At 35.6% G+C, this 18187-nt stretch overlaps 1 protein-coding gene and 1 long non-coding RNA gene across 2 annotated transcripts in view; both read right to left on the bottom strand.

The window, feature by feature from the left end:
• LRBA (LPS responsive beige-like anchor protein) overlaps window positions 1-18187 on the bottom strand; it is a 769624-nt gene that overhangs the window by 542961 nt on the left and 208476 nt on the right. The window contains exons 34-35 of the mRNA XM_049905216.1: window positions 17891-18024; window positions 7379-7440 (exon numbers count right to left, since the gene is read on the bottom strand). Coding sequence (XP_049761173.1) covers window positions 7379-7440; window positions 17891-18024 — 196 coding nt within the window. The remainder of the gene's footprint in view (window positions 1-7378; window positions 7441-17890; window positions 18025-18187) is intronic.
• On the bottom strand, window positions 1808-6423 carry LOC126087664 (uncharacterized). The gene is made up of 3 exons (XR_007519810.1): window positions 5935-6423; window positions 5586-5901; window positions 1808-5519 (listed from the first exon to the last, which is right to left on the bottom strand). It is a non-coding gene; the product is annotated as an uncharacterized LOC126087664 (long non-coding RNA).

The raw sequence follows: 18187 nt of genomic DNA, 5'->3' as shown, positions 1-18187 counted from the left end.
CTGGTTAAACGTGAGTTGTTCTATCTAGAAAGAATACCAACTCTTAGCATAATCAGTCTAAAGATCTCAGAAACAATGTTGGCAGTTATGTCCAAATTACCTACAAAGGATAACAGGTAACTGAGATAATTTCTTCTGAATAAAATAAAAATAATCAGTGTTTCACGAAGAAAATAGCTACAATTTTACATATCTAATGATTTCCTTTATTCAGTATGAGTAGAGAAGCAGAATACAAGAAAAGAGGTATTTCCTGCACATTATCTCATCTCCTGTTCAACAGCAGCTTTTCCCAAATTATATTATACGAAAATTATCCACAAGCAGTATACTCAAAAATTAGATGTGATAAGATAGGCTTAATTTCATCCCCATTATACATTTAATGACACATTACTATATACATATAAAATATGCACCCACATACGTATATACATATGCATTTACTAAATTCCTTGCTAAGTCCTGCAGTAAAGAAACTTAAGTAAATATATTCCAATTTTCCAAATTTATTTTATCATTTTAAGCTTTTTCACAAAACATTCATTATCATCTCACAGTATACACTCTGGAATTTGCTATACTGGAAAATTCAAGTACTAAGAACTGATTCAGTAAGTGCATGGCTATCACGACTCCAACCAAGGAAAGTTACAGGCAGTGGAGACAGTAGGAAAAAAAAAATGCTTTAGGGACTTTAATATCTATTAATCCTGATAAAATTACAAAAACATACATACAACCCAGAAAGAGTTTAGACTTAAGGAATGAGGGGAAACTGAAATGATCTACTCATGAACAGAAATAAAACTTGAATTAGATTAAACAGGGATTGACAGCTTTTTTGTGCTCCATCCCTAACTCTATCCCCTGCCCCTATGTTTTGCTGTCTTTCTCATAAAAGTCCTTATGAAATTCTATTTGGTATTACAAGTATTTGTTTCCCCCACAAGGTTACAGTTTCCTTAATGGTAAAGACTTGTCTTAAAAGAATTAAATACATGTTTTCTAAATAAATGAATAAATAATAATACCATAAGCAGTCATACAGAGGAAGAATCAGTCAGAGAAAAGATACTCACACAAGCACTGTAGGAGAGAGAGCATTTGAACTGAACCTGACTGAAGGTAAAAACAAAAAATTCTAAAAGTATGGCCTCACCACACTTTTGCACAAAGCATCATACCACAGGGGCTCCTTATAGGTGAAAGAAATGCATAACGCACAGGATTTACTTCTTTTTCCACAAAACAACTTCTAGTCCAAATCTCCACTTTGTAGTCGGAAAAAAGATAATCTTTTGTTTTACTGACCCAATTATTTAAAAAAGAAAAAAACCCTAAGCATTTACTTAATATCCTATAGTGAGTTTCAGTGAAAAAGTTGAAGTGTACCCTAAATTAAGCACACTATGAGCATCTAAGCACCAGAATTATAAGAAATGAATTTACATTTATACGAAGTCTTAGAATAAGCAAAACCAATCCACAGTAATAGAAATTAAATCATTACGACCTGAGGGGGGCAGGGAGTAGGGCACAGGGAATTTTCTGGATTGGCATGGTTATTACATGGCTATATATTTATCTGCCAAAATTCATTGAATTATACTCTTAAAATATGTGTATATTTATTATGTACAAATTATGCCCCAATAAAGTTGGTTTTAAAAATGTGGTGAATCTAACTAACTCACAAGCAAATGCAAAAACAAAGACCCTATGTACAACTGGTAACGGTAATAGAGCTGACTTAATGAAGACTTTACTACTATAAAAAGGAATTAATATTCAAAATTATGGGGTATTTCATAATAAAAAAGACCAAAAGCCAAGGGCCAAAATATGGTGATATATGATCCATCCCACCATTCATTATTATGTAAATATTTTGTTGAACAGTAGTTGTGCTAGGTCCTGGAGATACAAAAGAAAACAAAACACAATGCTTTCCCTCAAGAAACTTAGAGTCTAATGGGAGAGAAAGAAAAATAACATGCAATTTAAATCAAGAATGCAAAGGTCCAGTGAGTGCTCTGGAGGATTACGTCATTCAGGCTGTGAGTTATGGGGAAGAGAAGATTCAAGGTAACTTTCCAGAAGAGATCATAACTTTCCAGAAGAGATCGTAACTTAGCTGGGAGCTGAATGATTTATGTATTCAACAACTATTAATTGTATGAAACTATGAAATGTATTCAACAGCTATCATAGACTGGTACAAAGTATACTATAATTGACAAAACAAGAATAGTTGTTACCCTCATAAAACCTAGAATACAGAGAAAGAGACTGAGAATAATCAAGTAAACAAACAAGTACACGTATAATTACAAATTTGTGGTAAATTCTATGAAGGTTGCTAAGACGAAAATAAACTGAAGAAGTACCAAAGGTAGATACAATGGTCTAAGAAATACACAATTAAGATGAGCTCTGAATGATGAGAAGCCAACAATTAGAGTCAACAAACTAGAAGGAGGGATATTTTAGGGAAAGATGAAGCATGTGCCAAGACACAGAAATATTATGGCACACCTGAGTAACTTTACATACTTAGCATGGATTGTGAATACATGTGATATTTAAGTGGTAAAAAATGAGATCCAAACATAAGAGAGACCTAATAATAAAGGACACCATTGTGCCATGGTATACAGCTGGTTTGTGGTTTTTTGTTGCTCTTGTTGTTGTTGTTCATTTTAATAATCTATTCATACTCAAAATATTCATCACAACTATAAAAAGGAAAAATTCATGACATAAATGACAAAAGTAAACATTAATGTCACATATTCAGAAGAGATACACTTAAAAAGGAGAAGAAAACTAGAAATAAGTAATTACAGAAGAGTGAAGATAAAGAGGAACATTTTACTATAAAATCAGAGGTGTAGCGAGGGGGGCCAGAGGGGTGGCACTTGCCCCCGGGCACAAGTCCAAGGGGGCACCAGACCAGGTACAGGATGACGTTCCAAGGCGCCACAAATATGAAGGGCGCCTGACTGAGGCAGCTGGACAAGACGGGGGGAGGTGTTTCTGCTGAGGTGTCACCGCTGTGAACTTCTACTCATCTCGAAATGGGGGGGGGGGGCGCTTAGAGATTGCTCCTGGGCACTCGTGACCCTCGCTACACCCCTGTATAAAATTCAGAAAAAAACTCAGGAGGCCAAAATTCTGACATAAAACTGATTAAAAGAATCATAAAAATGCTGCTATCTGCTTCTTACTGTGAATATTATAATTTTAAATTCAATAATTCAGAGATGTAGAAACAAAGAAGGAAAAAATAACTTGAGGCAAGAATGATCAAACCTCATGTCACATGAAAGAAATGGTTCCCAAAATAGTAACAATGTATACACTTTGATGGACTTCGTTTCAAAGAAACATCAGACTAACATAGTATTTTTAATTAATTTTTGCCGGTAATTAATTACTCAGACAGGATGCCAGGACAGACTACATGGTGCTTCTAGTTTTTCTATATACTGTATGCATTTCTGATAAATGGGAAAAGAATAGATGACCTGGCAGAAGGCTCAGACAATAATATGTGATTTAGAGGACATGAATGCAGCTACCACAAGATTTATCTGACAGCCCTCTCCGATAGTGGACTGTTGAGTATCCGATGGAATGATTTCTAGTCTAGAAAGTCTACTACTGAGTAGCCATACACATTATTTATTTATTAGATGTTTTGGGTTGAAACCATTTTTAAATGATGCACTTCACAATGCACAGTCATAAATTTAGCTTTAAACCCAAGAAGGGAGGTAGTGTTATTGGAATGTATGTCAGGCTGAATTAGGATGAGCAACGCAACGCTTTTATAAAGTAGCCTTGAATGCAATGTCAATTCTTCCAAAAATGATATTGATGTCAAATAAGCAAGATACAAACACTTTACAGAGCCCACGAGTAATATTATTTGAAACAATTATTTAACGTTTTCTTTAATTCACATGATATTTACAAGGTTTATACACATGAGCAACAAATGTGAAGCACAAATGAGTTGTATTCAAAAAACTCAATCTGAAATATGGTTGAGAACTTGTTCAATTTTTTTATGTGCATCAGAGAATATACAGTTTACAAAAGAATGCACACAGTCTTACTTTAAAGCTTTAAAGAGAATTTAAATCAGGCTTCCAAGCTTAAACAGACAATAACACTATTGTAACGTTTTTGTAAGGACATTACTGTGAGGAACCTCTTCGACTCTACATTTGGCCTACACAAAGTTAAAATTTAAATAGGACAAAGTATGAAATGTTGCCTAATCAGCTATTAATGAATGAGTGGGCATTAAAAACCATAATCCCAGTTGAAGCTTTAAGGAACTATGCAGTGATCATTGTTTAGTCTTACTGGCAACACATCAAATGTGATAATTTCCTCATTTCTTAAATTTTGGTTCTAAACTCTGTTTTGTAATAAAATACGGTTAAACACACTGATAAAAAGAATGCAAAAAGGAAATAAGTTTTGAACAGATTCGAGAAAAATAATCAGACATGGCTGATTGTCACAAATTAACACCAACTAATTTGTAAAGTTCTAAATCAAATTTGCAGATGTTAAGTTCATAAGCATAACCCATTATTTATGTGATTAAAAAGGAATTTTTTGACCTGATCTTTCGATCTTTGGCACTCAATCTTCTCCAACTCCTCTTAAAAAATTAATTAAAATTTTAGCAAGATGTAGCTTTTCACTTCCCACCATATCTCAGACTAAAAAAAATTATCAATCAAACTCAAGACATCCCCACCCAGTATCTGCAAAACATCGACTTGAAATTCAATTTCATATCTCTTAAGCTTTCATGTAGAAAAAGACAGTTCACTTCTTAACAAAATAAATCACTTTTGTGATTGCCAAGCTGACCTCTTTGAATTAGGAAAATTCAAAGTGAAAAATGTAATTATCACCCCGGAACAATCTGTATACATCTGGAGCTAATTCTGGCTTCATTTTTCACATCATTTTTCACACTGTGAAGATGCCATGGGACTTTTGAAGAACTCGTAAAAAATGTTCAGGACTTCAAATAACCACTGATGTATTTTATTCAGACCAAAACCTTGAGAATTTGACTTTTGCAACTTACTTTACCAAGTGATCTTTGTATCCCTTTTGATTAGATTAGCATTAAATGGCACCATTTGACATAAATGACAAATAGGCATATTAAAGCATATCATTATCTTCTCAGCTTCTAACGTTCCAATATGTAACATAACCCGTAATATATGCATAGAAAGTATCTTCTGGGCACTAAAAATATGTTCAAATATGTTCAATTCTCCTAAACTGGAAAGTGAAGTTTCACTATCAATGTTCACCTATAGAACAATTTTATCGCTATCAATGTTCACCTCTGGAACAATTTCATCACTATCGATGTTCACCTATGGAACAATTTTATCACTATCAATGTTCGCCTCTGGAACAATTTTATCACTATCAATGTTCACCTATGGAACAATTTTATCACTATCAATGTTCACCTCTGGAACAATTTTATCACTATCAATGTTCACCTATGGAACAATTTTATCACTATCAATATTCACCTATAGAACAATTTTATTGCTATCAATGTTCGCCTCTGAACAATTTGTTCACCTATGGAACAATTTTATCACTATCGATGTTCACCTACGGAACAATATTATCACTATCGATGTTCACCTATGGAACAATTTTATCGCTATCGATGTTCGCCTACGGAACAATTTTATCACTATCGATGTTCACCTATGGAACAATTTTATCACTATCGATGTTCACCTATGGAACAATTTTATCACTATCGATGCTCACCTATGGAACAATTTTATCACTATCGATGCTCACCTACGGAACAATTTTATCACTATCGATGTTCACCTATGGAACAATTTTTCCACTATCGATGTTCACCTACGGAACAATTTTATCGCTATCGATGTTCACCTATGGAACAATTTTATCGCTATCAATGTTCACCCATGGACCAATTTTATCACTATCGATGTTTGCCTATGGAACAATTTCATCACTATCAATGTTCACCTATGGAACAATTTTATCACTATAAACAGCAAATTTATACTCTGGTGAGGAAACATCTACAACCACAAATGACTGCTTCTTAAAAGTAATGATAATTTCATGCAGTTTTAAGAATGACATGTGGTAATTTTTAATTCCATCCCAGAAATAAACAATTGTTTCAAATCCTATGGTTTAATGGGAAATATTATCCAGTCAGCTTTGGAAGAAATGGAATTTTCTGAAGGAGATGATTAAGTTATAAAAACTCACTAAATCTAAGACTAATAAGCCCACTAGAAACATAACTACTCTTCACAAGTTCATTACAAAAATCCATTAGTTGCATCTCTAGAAGTAATTGTTCTTATAGCACTTTATTGAATTGATTTTTCACACCTTCTATGATTTTTTAATTTGTATTCATGAAATGTCCATCAGCACAGTCTAAATAAATTTGGCAATATACGTACTAAAATGAATAAATCGATGCAAAGAAACATTAATTTTGCATTATCCTTATTCATCAGGCAAGTAAACCATCAGAGTTGTAAATGAAGGTCAAAGGTTTTGAAATGGGTCAGAACCTTTGACCTCTAGACCAATACCCTTCCTATTAAAAAAGGCTATTTTAAAGTTTTAAGTAGGGGAATTTACTACCAGCAAGATATCATTTTTAAAAGACTACAAAGAAAACTCTCAATAAAAACATTCATCTGTTTAACTGCAGAACAGAAAAGAAAACATCTCAGGAAACATAATTCTTATACAGGTTTTCAAAAAATCATTAGCATTTACTATATGAAGCAAAAGGCTTCTTAACACTGAAAGCAATTTGGCTTTTAAGAATTTATTTTCACATCTTATTACAATGGCTGCCATGTTTTTGTTAAAGTTTTCCCAAATCTATCGTGGATGTCAAAAATAATTAGCAAGGACAAGGATTCAGAAGTATTTCTCACTCATTTTATACCCTCTGCACAAAAGGGAAGTAAACCCATTATTCCCAGAGGAGTCAGAGTGCCATGACACAAAGTATAAAAATAAATCTGTTTCTATAACCTTAATAGACACCAAAAAAATTATTTAGTCATTTCAAGATCAAGGTTATATATAATCTGGACATTTTTAATTGGACACTACAGGCCTCTGTTTCCCATTCACCTAGTTGGAATTCTCAGCATTGGCTTAAAAATCATCTACATACTGGTATCAAAAACAAGAAGTAATCCTTTTGCAACACAAACTCAAATGCGACTAAAGCAAAAATTTCTGCTTTACCAAACCTCCACATGAGACTTTACTTGTTATTCAGCATTTATTCTTCACTCACCTGAGAACACAGCAGCATAACCAATTCCACAACTGAACTACTAGACTTCATGCAAACCAGACCTATTTTAAAGAGAATAAAAAAAATCACAAAGATCAAATATAAGAGATTTCTTATATAACTTTTTCAAAATTAGATTTGAAAAATAAAATGCTAACATTTTGCTAAGAACCAAAACCACACACATTTGACCATATGACTAAACATGATACTCCACAGTTACTCTAAACTTGGCATCAAAAGTATCACCATTTTCATTAATTACATATTTCATTCCAGCTTTCAAAATACTGAAACATTTACTACAATTTCATATATAATGACATTTCACAATACTCATAGAAATGTACACAGCATCTGCTATATTGACCGATATCATCTACGTTTTGTTTTGGGAGAGCTGATGGCTATACACACAGAGAAGGGAAACGGCTCCCTGACCTCTGCTTTCTCCACCACTCTCTCCCTTCAGCCCTCTAGCGATCAATCAAGTTTCCATTTTGTTTCATGGCAGCAGACATCCCAAACACTCTTATTAGTACCTTGACCTATAACCTCACACTAAACCTTAACAGAAGTGAGAGCCGCTGTCTGTTAGACATTCTCGATTTCTTATAAATTAATTCATTTAAATATTCTCTTTTATGTTTCATTGTTGTTCGTGTAGTTCACCAAAAATACTCTTAAAAAGGAACTTCCATACAGTTAATAGCCATCTAAAGCATTCTTTCATTTTTATTACCAATAAAATCTAAAGTAGTTCATTTAAAGGACATTTTATAACCAGTATCTAAAAAACACACTACCAAGAGTTGAAAGAATAAATTGTTAAACATCATTATTAACAATAAAAAAATAATACTTTGATCCTATATTTTGCTAGACAAACACTAGCTTAGGTCCCAAGTGTAACATCTAAAATAATTCTTAGTACTCCTTAAGCACCCTATAATACACCCCTGCTTCTTCCCCACTAAAGCTCTCCTAGGAATCCCATCTCATTTCCTTTAGCTTCTTGCTCTATACTTCTTTCTCTTCCCCATCTGTGGAGATATTGCCTCAGACCTACTGATAGTTCATTTTGGCGTTTTGTAACCTTACAAACAGCATTCAGGTTAAACAAACGTTAAAAAACATTTTTAGGGGATAGAATTCAATCCATAACATGTATGTATGTGTGTGTCTAAGGGACAAACTAAGAAAATGCACTGAAGAGAAAAATGAATTAGAATAAAAGCTGGAGTCCCTGCTACCAGCTTTCTGTGCCTACAGGGAAACAGAAGTAGTACTTACTTTGCAGTAGATAGAGGACAAAGAGGCCTATTTTGTGGAAAAGACTGTTAGGCTAACGAGCAGTGTGTCTAGCTCCTTGAGATGCTGGCTTTGAGGCAAATAAAAAATGATTCCTGGTCAAATAAATCTGAGAATCATGCATACTGACTTAGTTATCTACTGCTGCTATAAGGAAAAAAAAAAAAAAACACCACAAGTGGGTGGTTTTAACAAACAGAAATTTATTCTCTCACAGTCTAGGAGGCTAGAACCAAATTCAGGGCATCAGCTGCAGGAGAACACTTTCTCTGTCAGCTCTGGAGAAAGGTCTTTGTCATCAATCTTCCCCTGGTCTAGGAGCTTTTCAGTGCAGGGACTTCAAGTCCAAAGGATGTGCCCTCCTGGCTCTACTTTCTTGGTAGTATGAGGTCCCCATGTCTCTCTGCTCCCTTCTCTCTTTTATATGTCAAAAGAGATTGACTTAAAACACAATCTAATCCAGAAGATTGAGTCCCACCTCATTAACATAACTGCTGCTAATCCCACATCATTAACATCATAGAGGTAGGAGTTCCAACACAAAGGAAAACCACATCAGATGACAAAATGGTGGACGATCACACCACAGTAGTAATCATGAACTCGCCGAGTTGACACACATTTTTTGGAGATACACAAATTCAATCTATAAGAAGTATGTACGTATGCATATACACATACACAATTACACAGACACAAACACATATACACATCTTATTTCAATTTACACCTTACCTCCCCTAATGTTGTTAGGTGCCATCGAGTCGTTTCTGACTCATACTGACCCTATATACGATAGAATGAAACACTGCCTGATCCTACTCCATCCTCACAATCGTCGCTATGTTTGAGCCCACTGTTGCAGCCACTGTGTCAATTCATCTCCTTAACAGTCTTCCTCTTTCCTTGATCCTTGACTTTATTAAGCATGATGTCCTTATCCTGGGACTGGTCCCTCCTCATAATATATCCAATGGACATGACATGAAGTCTCACCATCATCAGTTCTATAGAGCATTCTGGCTGCACTTCTTACAAGACAGACTTGTTTATTCTTCTGGAAGTCCATTGTATATTCAATGTTCTTCACCAAAACCATAATTCAAAGGCATCAATTCTTCTTTGGTCTTCCTTATTCATTGTCCAGCTTTCGCATGTGCACAAAGTGACTGAAAACACCATGGGTTGGGTCAGGTACACCTTAGTCTTCAAACTGACAAATCTTTGTTTTTTTAACACACATTAATCAGGTCTTTTGCAGCATATTTGCCCAATGCAATATGTAGTTTGATTTGTTGACTCTTGGTTCCATAAGCATTGATTGAGGATACAGGTAAAACGAAATCCTTGACAACTTCAATCTTTTCTCCATTTATCATGATGTTGCTTATTGGCTAAATTGTGAGGATGTTTAGTTTTCTTTATGTTGAGGTATAATCCATACTGAAGGCTGCCGATCTTTGATCTTCATCAGTTAAGTGTTTCCAGTCCTGTGTCTTTGCTTTCAGCAAGTAAGACTGCTGTGTCATCTGCATATCACAGTGTGTTCATGAGATTTCCTCCAATCCTGATGCTGCATTCTTCTTCATATAGTCCAGCTTCTCAGATTATTTGCTCAGCATACAGACTGAATAAGTATGGCAAAAGGATACAACACTGATGCACATCTTTCATGATTTTAAACCATGCAGTGTCCCCTTGTTCTGATACAATGACCGCTTCTGCATCTATGCACAGGTTCCTCATGAGCACAATTAAGTGTTCTGAAATTCCCAGTATTTGCACTGTTTTCCATAACTTGTTATAATACACAAACGTCTCTGCAAAGTCAATAAAACACAGGTAAACATCTTTCTGACATCAGCAATGATATCCCTCATTCCACATCCTCTTCTGAATCTGGCTTGAATTCTGACAGTTTCCTGGCGATGTACTGCTGCAAACGTTTTTGAATTATCTTCAGCAAAATTTTATTTGTATCTGATATTAATATTGTTCGATAATTTCAGCATTTTGTTGGATCACCTTTCTTTGGAATAAGCATAAATATGGCTCTCTTCTGGTTGGTTGGCCAGGTAGCTGTCTTCTAAATTTCTTAGCATAGAGCAGTGAGCACTTCCAGTGCTGCATCCATTTGCTGAAACATCTCAATAGGTATTCCATCAATTCCTGATGCCTTGTTTTTCACAAGTGTCATCAATACACCTTAGACTTCTTCCTTCAGTATCACCAGTTCTTGATCATATGCTACCTCCTGAAACAGCTGAATGTCAACCAATTCTTTTTGGTAAACTGACTCTGTGTATTCTTTCTATCCTCTTTTGATGCTTCCTCCATCCTTCAATATTTTGCCCATGGAATCTTTCACTACTGCAACACGAGGCTTGAATTTTTCCTTCAGTTCTTTCAGTTTGAGAAATGCTGAGCGTGTTCTCCCTTTTGGTTTTCTAACTTAGGGTTTTTGCACATGTCATTGTAATACTTCACTTTGAATCTTCTGTTCAGCTCTTTTACTTCATCACTTCTTCCATTTGCTTTAGCTACTCTACATTCAAGAGAAAGTTTCAGAGTCTCCTCTGATGTCCATTTTTATCTTTTTTTCTTCTTCTTTTCTCTTTTTAATGGTCTTTTGCTTTCTTTGTGTATGACGTCCTTGATGGCATTCCACAACTCATCTGGTCTTCAGTCATTAGTGTTCAATGCATCAAATCTCTCCTTCAGATGGTCTCTAAATTCAGGTGAGATATACTCAAGGTTGTACTTTGGCTCTCATGGACTTGCTGTGATTTTCTTCAGCTTCTACTTGAACATTTGATGGTGAACATTTGATGGTCTGTTCCACAGGCAGCCCCTGGCCAGTTCTCTTTCTACAGATGTAGTCCATTTGATCCCACATGTGTTCCATCCAGCAGGATCCACGTGTATAGCGCTGCTTATGTCATTGAAAAAAGTACTTTGCAATGAATAAATCATTGGTCTTGCAAAATTCTATCATGCAATCTCTGGTGTCATTTCTATCAAGGCCATATTTTCCAACTACTGATCCTACTTCATTTCCAACTTTTGTATTCCAATCACCAGCAATGATCAATGCACCGTGATTTAAAGTGCCTAATAGTAAAAGCCTAGATTGCCTTGAAGGGACTAAACTCTTGGTGGAATTATGGTCATCAGACAATTCTGGTGAGCACTCAGAAGGAAATGTGGAGAGCTATTACACTGTTACACTGGAGATGGTGAGAAGCAGCATCAGAAAGAAACGGCAGCAGCCGAACCAGGAGGCCAGCGTGATACAGCGCTGGAGCCAATCCACAGAGCAAGAGAGCTGACTGCCTCTGCACAGGAGGCTCCCTGACAAAGTGGGATGCCTCCAAGCATTTATTAGTGGAGCTAGGCTTGCAGACTCACAGAGCAAGAGAGCTGAGTGCCTTCTAGCCGAAATTTACTGGCAGAGTAGGGTGTTTCCAGGCACTTATCGGTGGAGCTAAAGAGCTTTGGAACATTTGCCCCAGCACGTCAGACATGGGCTGTGAATCCTGAGGGGCCGAGAGGCCAAGGAACCAGTAAACAGAAGCTGAAGAGACAAAGGACACAGGAAGCAGAGCTGCCTCAGTCTCAAAGAGTAGAGTCATGACTTCTGGGGTCTCAAAGGGTGGAGTTGCCACTCACATGGACTAGGAGAATGGTGGCCTCCCACCACCAAGGATGCAGAACCAGGAGGGGAGCATATCCTTAGGACCTAGGGTACCTGTGCTGAGAAGCTTCTAGGACAGGGGAAAATTGATGACGAGGACTTTCCGCCAGAGCCAACAGAAACAGAAAGGCTTCCCCTGGAGCTGGCACCATGAATTTGGACTTCCAGCCTCCTAAACTGTCAGAGAATATATTTCTCTTTGTTAAAGTCATTTGCTTGTGGTATTTCTGTAATAGCAGCACTTGATAACTAAGACACATCCCTATTATATCCCAAATCAGCAGAAAGAAGTAGTATTTTTCAGGCTCAGAGATCTAACCCCTCTAACACTCTACAATATGCCTATGTCATAAGTCAGAGATCCCACCTCTCTAACATCTCTCAGACTAATAAGTAGGTTCAGTTTGCTTAGTTTTATCTTTTTAACTGTTTTTCACAGACATGGAATTTTAGTCTCTTCTAACAAAACAAACTCAAGATACCAAGCCAAGAGTTTTATAAACTAACAAAACTAGTAGGGCATCATCTGGAGATTCACGACAAAAGCCCACTTCAATTTCTCCAGTAAAGATTAGTCCAGAGATGTGCCTCTAGGTTCTGTTTACCCCACATCTATCACCTATTCTTTTTGTAACTTCATACTAGACTCAGAACAATTCAGTGATTCACCAGAGATTAAGCTAGTATCATTCTAAACCAAATGATCCATTTTAACCTTGAGTATACCAGGAAAAATAGTCACAACCAATAATTTACAGGAGAGTAAGGGGATGGTGATAAACAATATTTAGAAACTTAAAAAGAATTTAAGCACAGTAATCTCAAATTCTTATTATACATTTTCCATGTTCTGAAATATATATATATATACACACACACATATATAATGTAAAAAAAACCCTTGCCATCAAGGCAGTTCCAACTCATAGCAACTGTATAGGACACAGCAGAACTGCCCCACAGGTTTCCAAGGAATGGCTGGTGGATTCGAACTGTGAACTTTTGGTTAGCAGCCAAGCTCTTAACCACTGTGCCACAAGGTCCCTGTATTTATTTATATATAAGTATATAAATAAATACACACACACACATATATATATCCCAAATGGATGATGTCTTTGAACGCAACTAACTGCTTGCTCATCATGAATCTGGAACATGTACATCTTGAAAACATTAATTCCAAATTCCAAATACACTTCTAATAGGTTCTAGATGATCATTAATTCTGGTTCTTTTTCTTGAAATTGCATCACCAAACCTCAATAATGACTCCAAATTTCAAATACATTTCTAATAGGCTCTAAAAAAAATGGATCTCCTTGAGTTTACATTATCAAAACATAACAGTCTGGAAAACTGTGATGGTTCATATTCTATTGAAGGGAAGACAACCACTTCTTTGCTCCAGAATTACAAAACATTTTCTTGTTTATTTATAACATCGTTTAGGATGAACAATCCATCGAATATTTTCATTTTCTACATGAATTTTTCCTTCTAACCACCATTGTATCCACACTTGCCTTCATCATTTATCCACTTATAAACTCAATCAAGAAACTGTGGGGCATAATCATCAAAAATGGAATATTGGTGATCTAGTGGTAGAATGGAAACCCTGGCGGCATAGTGGTTAAGTGCTATGGCTGCTAACCAAAAGGTCGGCAGTTCGAATCCACCAGGCGCTCCTTGGAAAACTCTATGGGGCAGTTCTACTCTGTCCTATAGGGTCGCTATGAGTCGGAATCGACTCGACGACAATGGGTTTGGTGTTTATTGGTTTGTTTGCTTTTTTTTTTTTTTAGTGGTAGAATCCGCTTGTTCCATCCTGGCGACCAGGTTTAATTCTCAGCCAGTATACCTCATGGGCAGCCACTATTCATCTATCAGTGGAAGCCTGAATGTTGCTATGATGCTGAACAGGTTTCATTGGAGCTTCTAGACTAAAAAGAACTAGCAAGAAAGGCCTGACAACCTACTTCTGAAAATCAGCCAATGAAAACTCTATGAATCACAATGGTCTGATCCACAGCCAATCACGGGGATAGCCCAGGACCAGGTAGCCTTTTGTTCCACTGTGCATAAGGTCCCCACAAGTTGGGGGCCAACTCAACGGCAGTCAACAACAATTATCACAAAAGATGACAAAAACTGTCACATCATTTAAACAAAACAGGACAATCCAGGTTCTTGTCATAAAACAGCACATGATAAAAAACTTTGCATGATGAAGTCATTCCTGTTGAATGACTTACTAATAAAAACAATTTCCTTTTTGCCCTTAGAAATAAACCATTTGCAATCTGTTCTTGAATCTGATAATATTGACAGAACGGTGCTCCCTGACTCTTTAAATAGATCTTCACATTTTCTAATAATTCTAAAACGTCTCCCTCTGTCAATTTTCTTCTTTTTGCCATTATGGGCAGAAAACAAAAAATTCTGATTTCTCAACTGTGTTCAAAAAGACAACAAACATGGCATCTATTGACTTATACCAGTGTTTCTTAAGTTTTTCTTCATTTTAGACATTCTTTTCTTAATCCCCTCATCATATTTTAATAGTAAAGATAGTCTATATATCTGTTGATGTACTATTGCCCTTTGGAAGGCCACAAACCTTTGTAGTATCTAGGATATTTTTGCCCTCTCTAAATGTTAGTGTTTGCCACATTGAAAATGAAAGCCTATACCTTCTTAAAGTATGATGTGGTAAAACAGTAAAAAAAAAGAAAGAAAGGAAAACTGAAGGTGATATAAAAGTAATGATTTGATTCCTACTGTACCATTATTCTATGGACAATTCAATAAAGGCAGGGTGGACAAGGCAAACAATTATGGCAAAATGAAGATGGTTTTGGTAACAAATTCATGGATGTTGTACTTTCTACTTTTGTGATAAGAAAAAAGTTTTCAATACAAAAAACATAAAAACTTTCTAGGACCTGATCACATACCTAGTCACTGGCAAGGACAGAATTAAAACCAAGATGTCCTCTGTTTCTGTCCAATGTTTACAGCACTCTGTTATGCTATTAATTACAAGGCCCTGGATAGTACAGATGGCTAAGCACTTGACTACAGGGCTGCAAAGGCTGGTGGTTCAAACCTACACAAAGGTGCCTCAGAAGACAGGCTTGGAGATCTGCTTCTGAAAGGTCACAATCTTTGAAACTCTACGGAGCGGTTCTCCTCTGCACACATAGGATCACCATGGGTTGGAATCAACTCCACCAGCAAATAACAACAACAACAATGCTTTAATTACCTCTACTCAAAATCTTTCTGTTTTACAATGCATAAAAAAACTCTCATCTAAAAACACCACTCTCGACTTAAAATACACATATAAGCTACATAAGAACTCTTGGATTTGCTTGCTATTTTTATAAACACAGTCCAATGAGTAGGTATTGTTCAAGTTTACACATGAGACACTGTATATTTTCTTCCTTATTACTGTTTTGTCAGAATTCATTGGTAAGAAATTGATTCTAGGTTAAATTTTGTTCAAGGATCTAGACTTGGCAATTTCTAATACTTCTGGATATCTAAAGTGATCCTACTTTTTGTTGGATTGGTTATAAAATTCAAAGACCAATTAGCAGCAACGTCTTCCTATATAGAAAGGCTATATTGAACATACAGATTTTACTCACATTTTTTGATAATGAAATAAAATCTGGTTCATAAGTTTTAACACTCCTTTAAAAAATAAATATATGATATGTGAAGTGTAAATTTAGGCAGAAACCTTATAATACAGACTCTTCAACTTTCAGATTTGATGCCTTTCAAATTTTATTACTTTATTAGCTCAAGTAGTCCATGGCTAAATAAATTATGTCCCACAGCAAAGGAAAGTAAAATGCCACCCCAAACTTAATTAAATATTTCAAATAAACTCAATGTTACTTTTTGACTATATAAAAATGAGATCACCCATCACCAACTCCATATACACTGACAGCAAAGAAGATAGTGAAATTCTTATTTTACTAAAGCTTACCGTTCATATATAGATAGATATTTTACGGGTCAAATGAAGTACAGACATTCCATAATTAACATTCAGATGCAGAAATCTTAAACTATTAACCTACCTTGCATTTCCATTATATCCTCATTTCTGCAAAAGAAGTGCTATTTCACAAGTTTTAAAAAAACTTCTTGGCAGATTATCTAGCTACTGTTACCCAACCAAAATCATTACTACTAAAGCTGTAGCTGATATTTAAAAGACTACAGTACAGGTAACTTTGCTTTCCCATGATTTTTCAGCTTCAACGAAACATGTGTCTTATTCTACATCACAAACCATGAACACAAACAAGCCTGACTTAGTAAGTATCTTGTCCGAACATTATTTTTCAATATATTTTTTAATTAATTTGGTGAAATTCACAGAACATAAAGTAGCTGTTTTTAAAGTGAACAGTTCAGTGGTATTTAGTGCATTGACGACACTGTGTAACCACCACCCCTATCTAGTTCTGAAACATTTCCATCACTTCAAAATAAAACTTCTACCCATTAAGCAACCCCATTCCCCTCTCCCTCCAGCCTCCAGCAACCACCAATCTGCTTTCTGTTTCTACATGGTCTGAATGTTTTTGAATGAAAAAAATCAATTCTGTATCATCTGTGACCAGTTACTTGGATTCTCCTTAGAATTTTCTAGTTACGGCAATGAAAGGTGTATTTTGAAGTCAGTCTGTTAAACTCTTAAATAGCTCTAATTATTTGAAAAATCATCCTCTATTGCGCTGAAATCTGATGATGTCTGAGAAAATTTAGGTCTAAGTCTACTTCTAGTTGGATGAGTCACCCTTTCTAATATCTGAAGAAATTTGCTACATAGCAAGTGCCCCATGCTAAGAAGAAAATAATAATCATCATCATCCCAGTATTCCTCATTTACTCTTTAAAAAGCATGGTTTATAATACCTTCAACAACCTACTTCTGCATGCTGCTGGTCTGATACAATCTCAAAGTACACTATCTAGAAAAAGTCCAGTAATCTATGCCTTCTGTAAGCAGGACAGAGTACAATACTATTGTTTTCTCTAGTCATTTGTAAATTAGAATCTCACTAATAGAGACTACTAATGCATTCCTCATTTTCCTAATACATAGTAATACACCATGGCTTATACGGAGCTTACATTTAAGTAAAACTTTAGGTTAACATCTCACTAATTACTGTGAACCTAGTCTCTCCAATTCTCTTGCCTCAAAGTTGTGGTTTTAAAGCAATATGTCTTAGCTCTTTGGGCCAACACATAAGTTTCTGTTTCGCCAAACCACTGATAAAAAATCTTGACCAGATTAAACATAAAGGAGACACATAATATATTCCTTAATGATAAAAACTCTACTAGAAGCCTGGTCCACAAGGCTGAGAACACTTACAGGAAAACTCCATGCATCTCTTACTATCAGCTTACCTTTTCTTAACCCTGAAATTTAAATGTATATAATGAAATAAATAAAAATCACTTACTTGTTCCTTCTATAAGCAGCTCTTGTCCATGGCTACCCAAAAGTGTACGAGAAAGAAAAGGTGCAAAATCCACAAAAATCTCTCGCAGAAGAGGCGCTGCCTTTTCCAAAGCATGTTCAAGTCTCTCTGTAATACTAATGGAAAGGTGATAAATTACCAAAACTAGTCCACAGAATTTCAATTTTGTAATTATTAAAATGATGTATATTCCACAGAAATGTAAACTTATGTTAAAATTAAAAATTACCTAAAAGCTCATTACTATTCCTTCTGCCTAGAATAACCTTCTTTATCCTG

Source organism: Elephas maximus, chromosome 13, assembly GCF_024166365.1.
Source record: "Elephas maximus indicus isolate mEleMax1 chromosome 13, mEleMax1 primary haplotype, whole genome shotgun sequence".
NCBI lineage: Eukaryota > Metazoa > Chordata > Mammalia > Proboscidea > Elephantidae > Elephas > Elephas maximus.
Note: the sequence above shows the minus strand (reverse complement) of the source record. Positions and strands in the feature narration are given on the sequence as shown.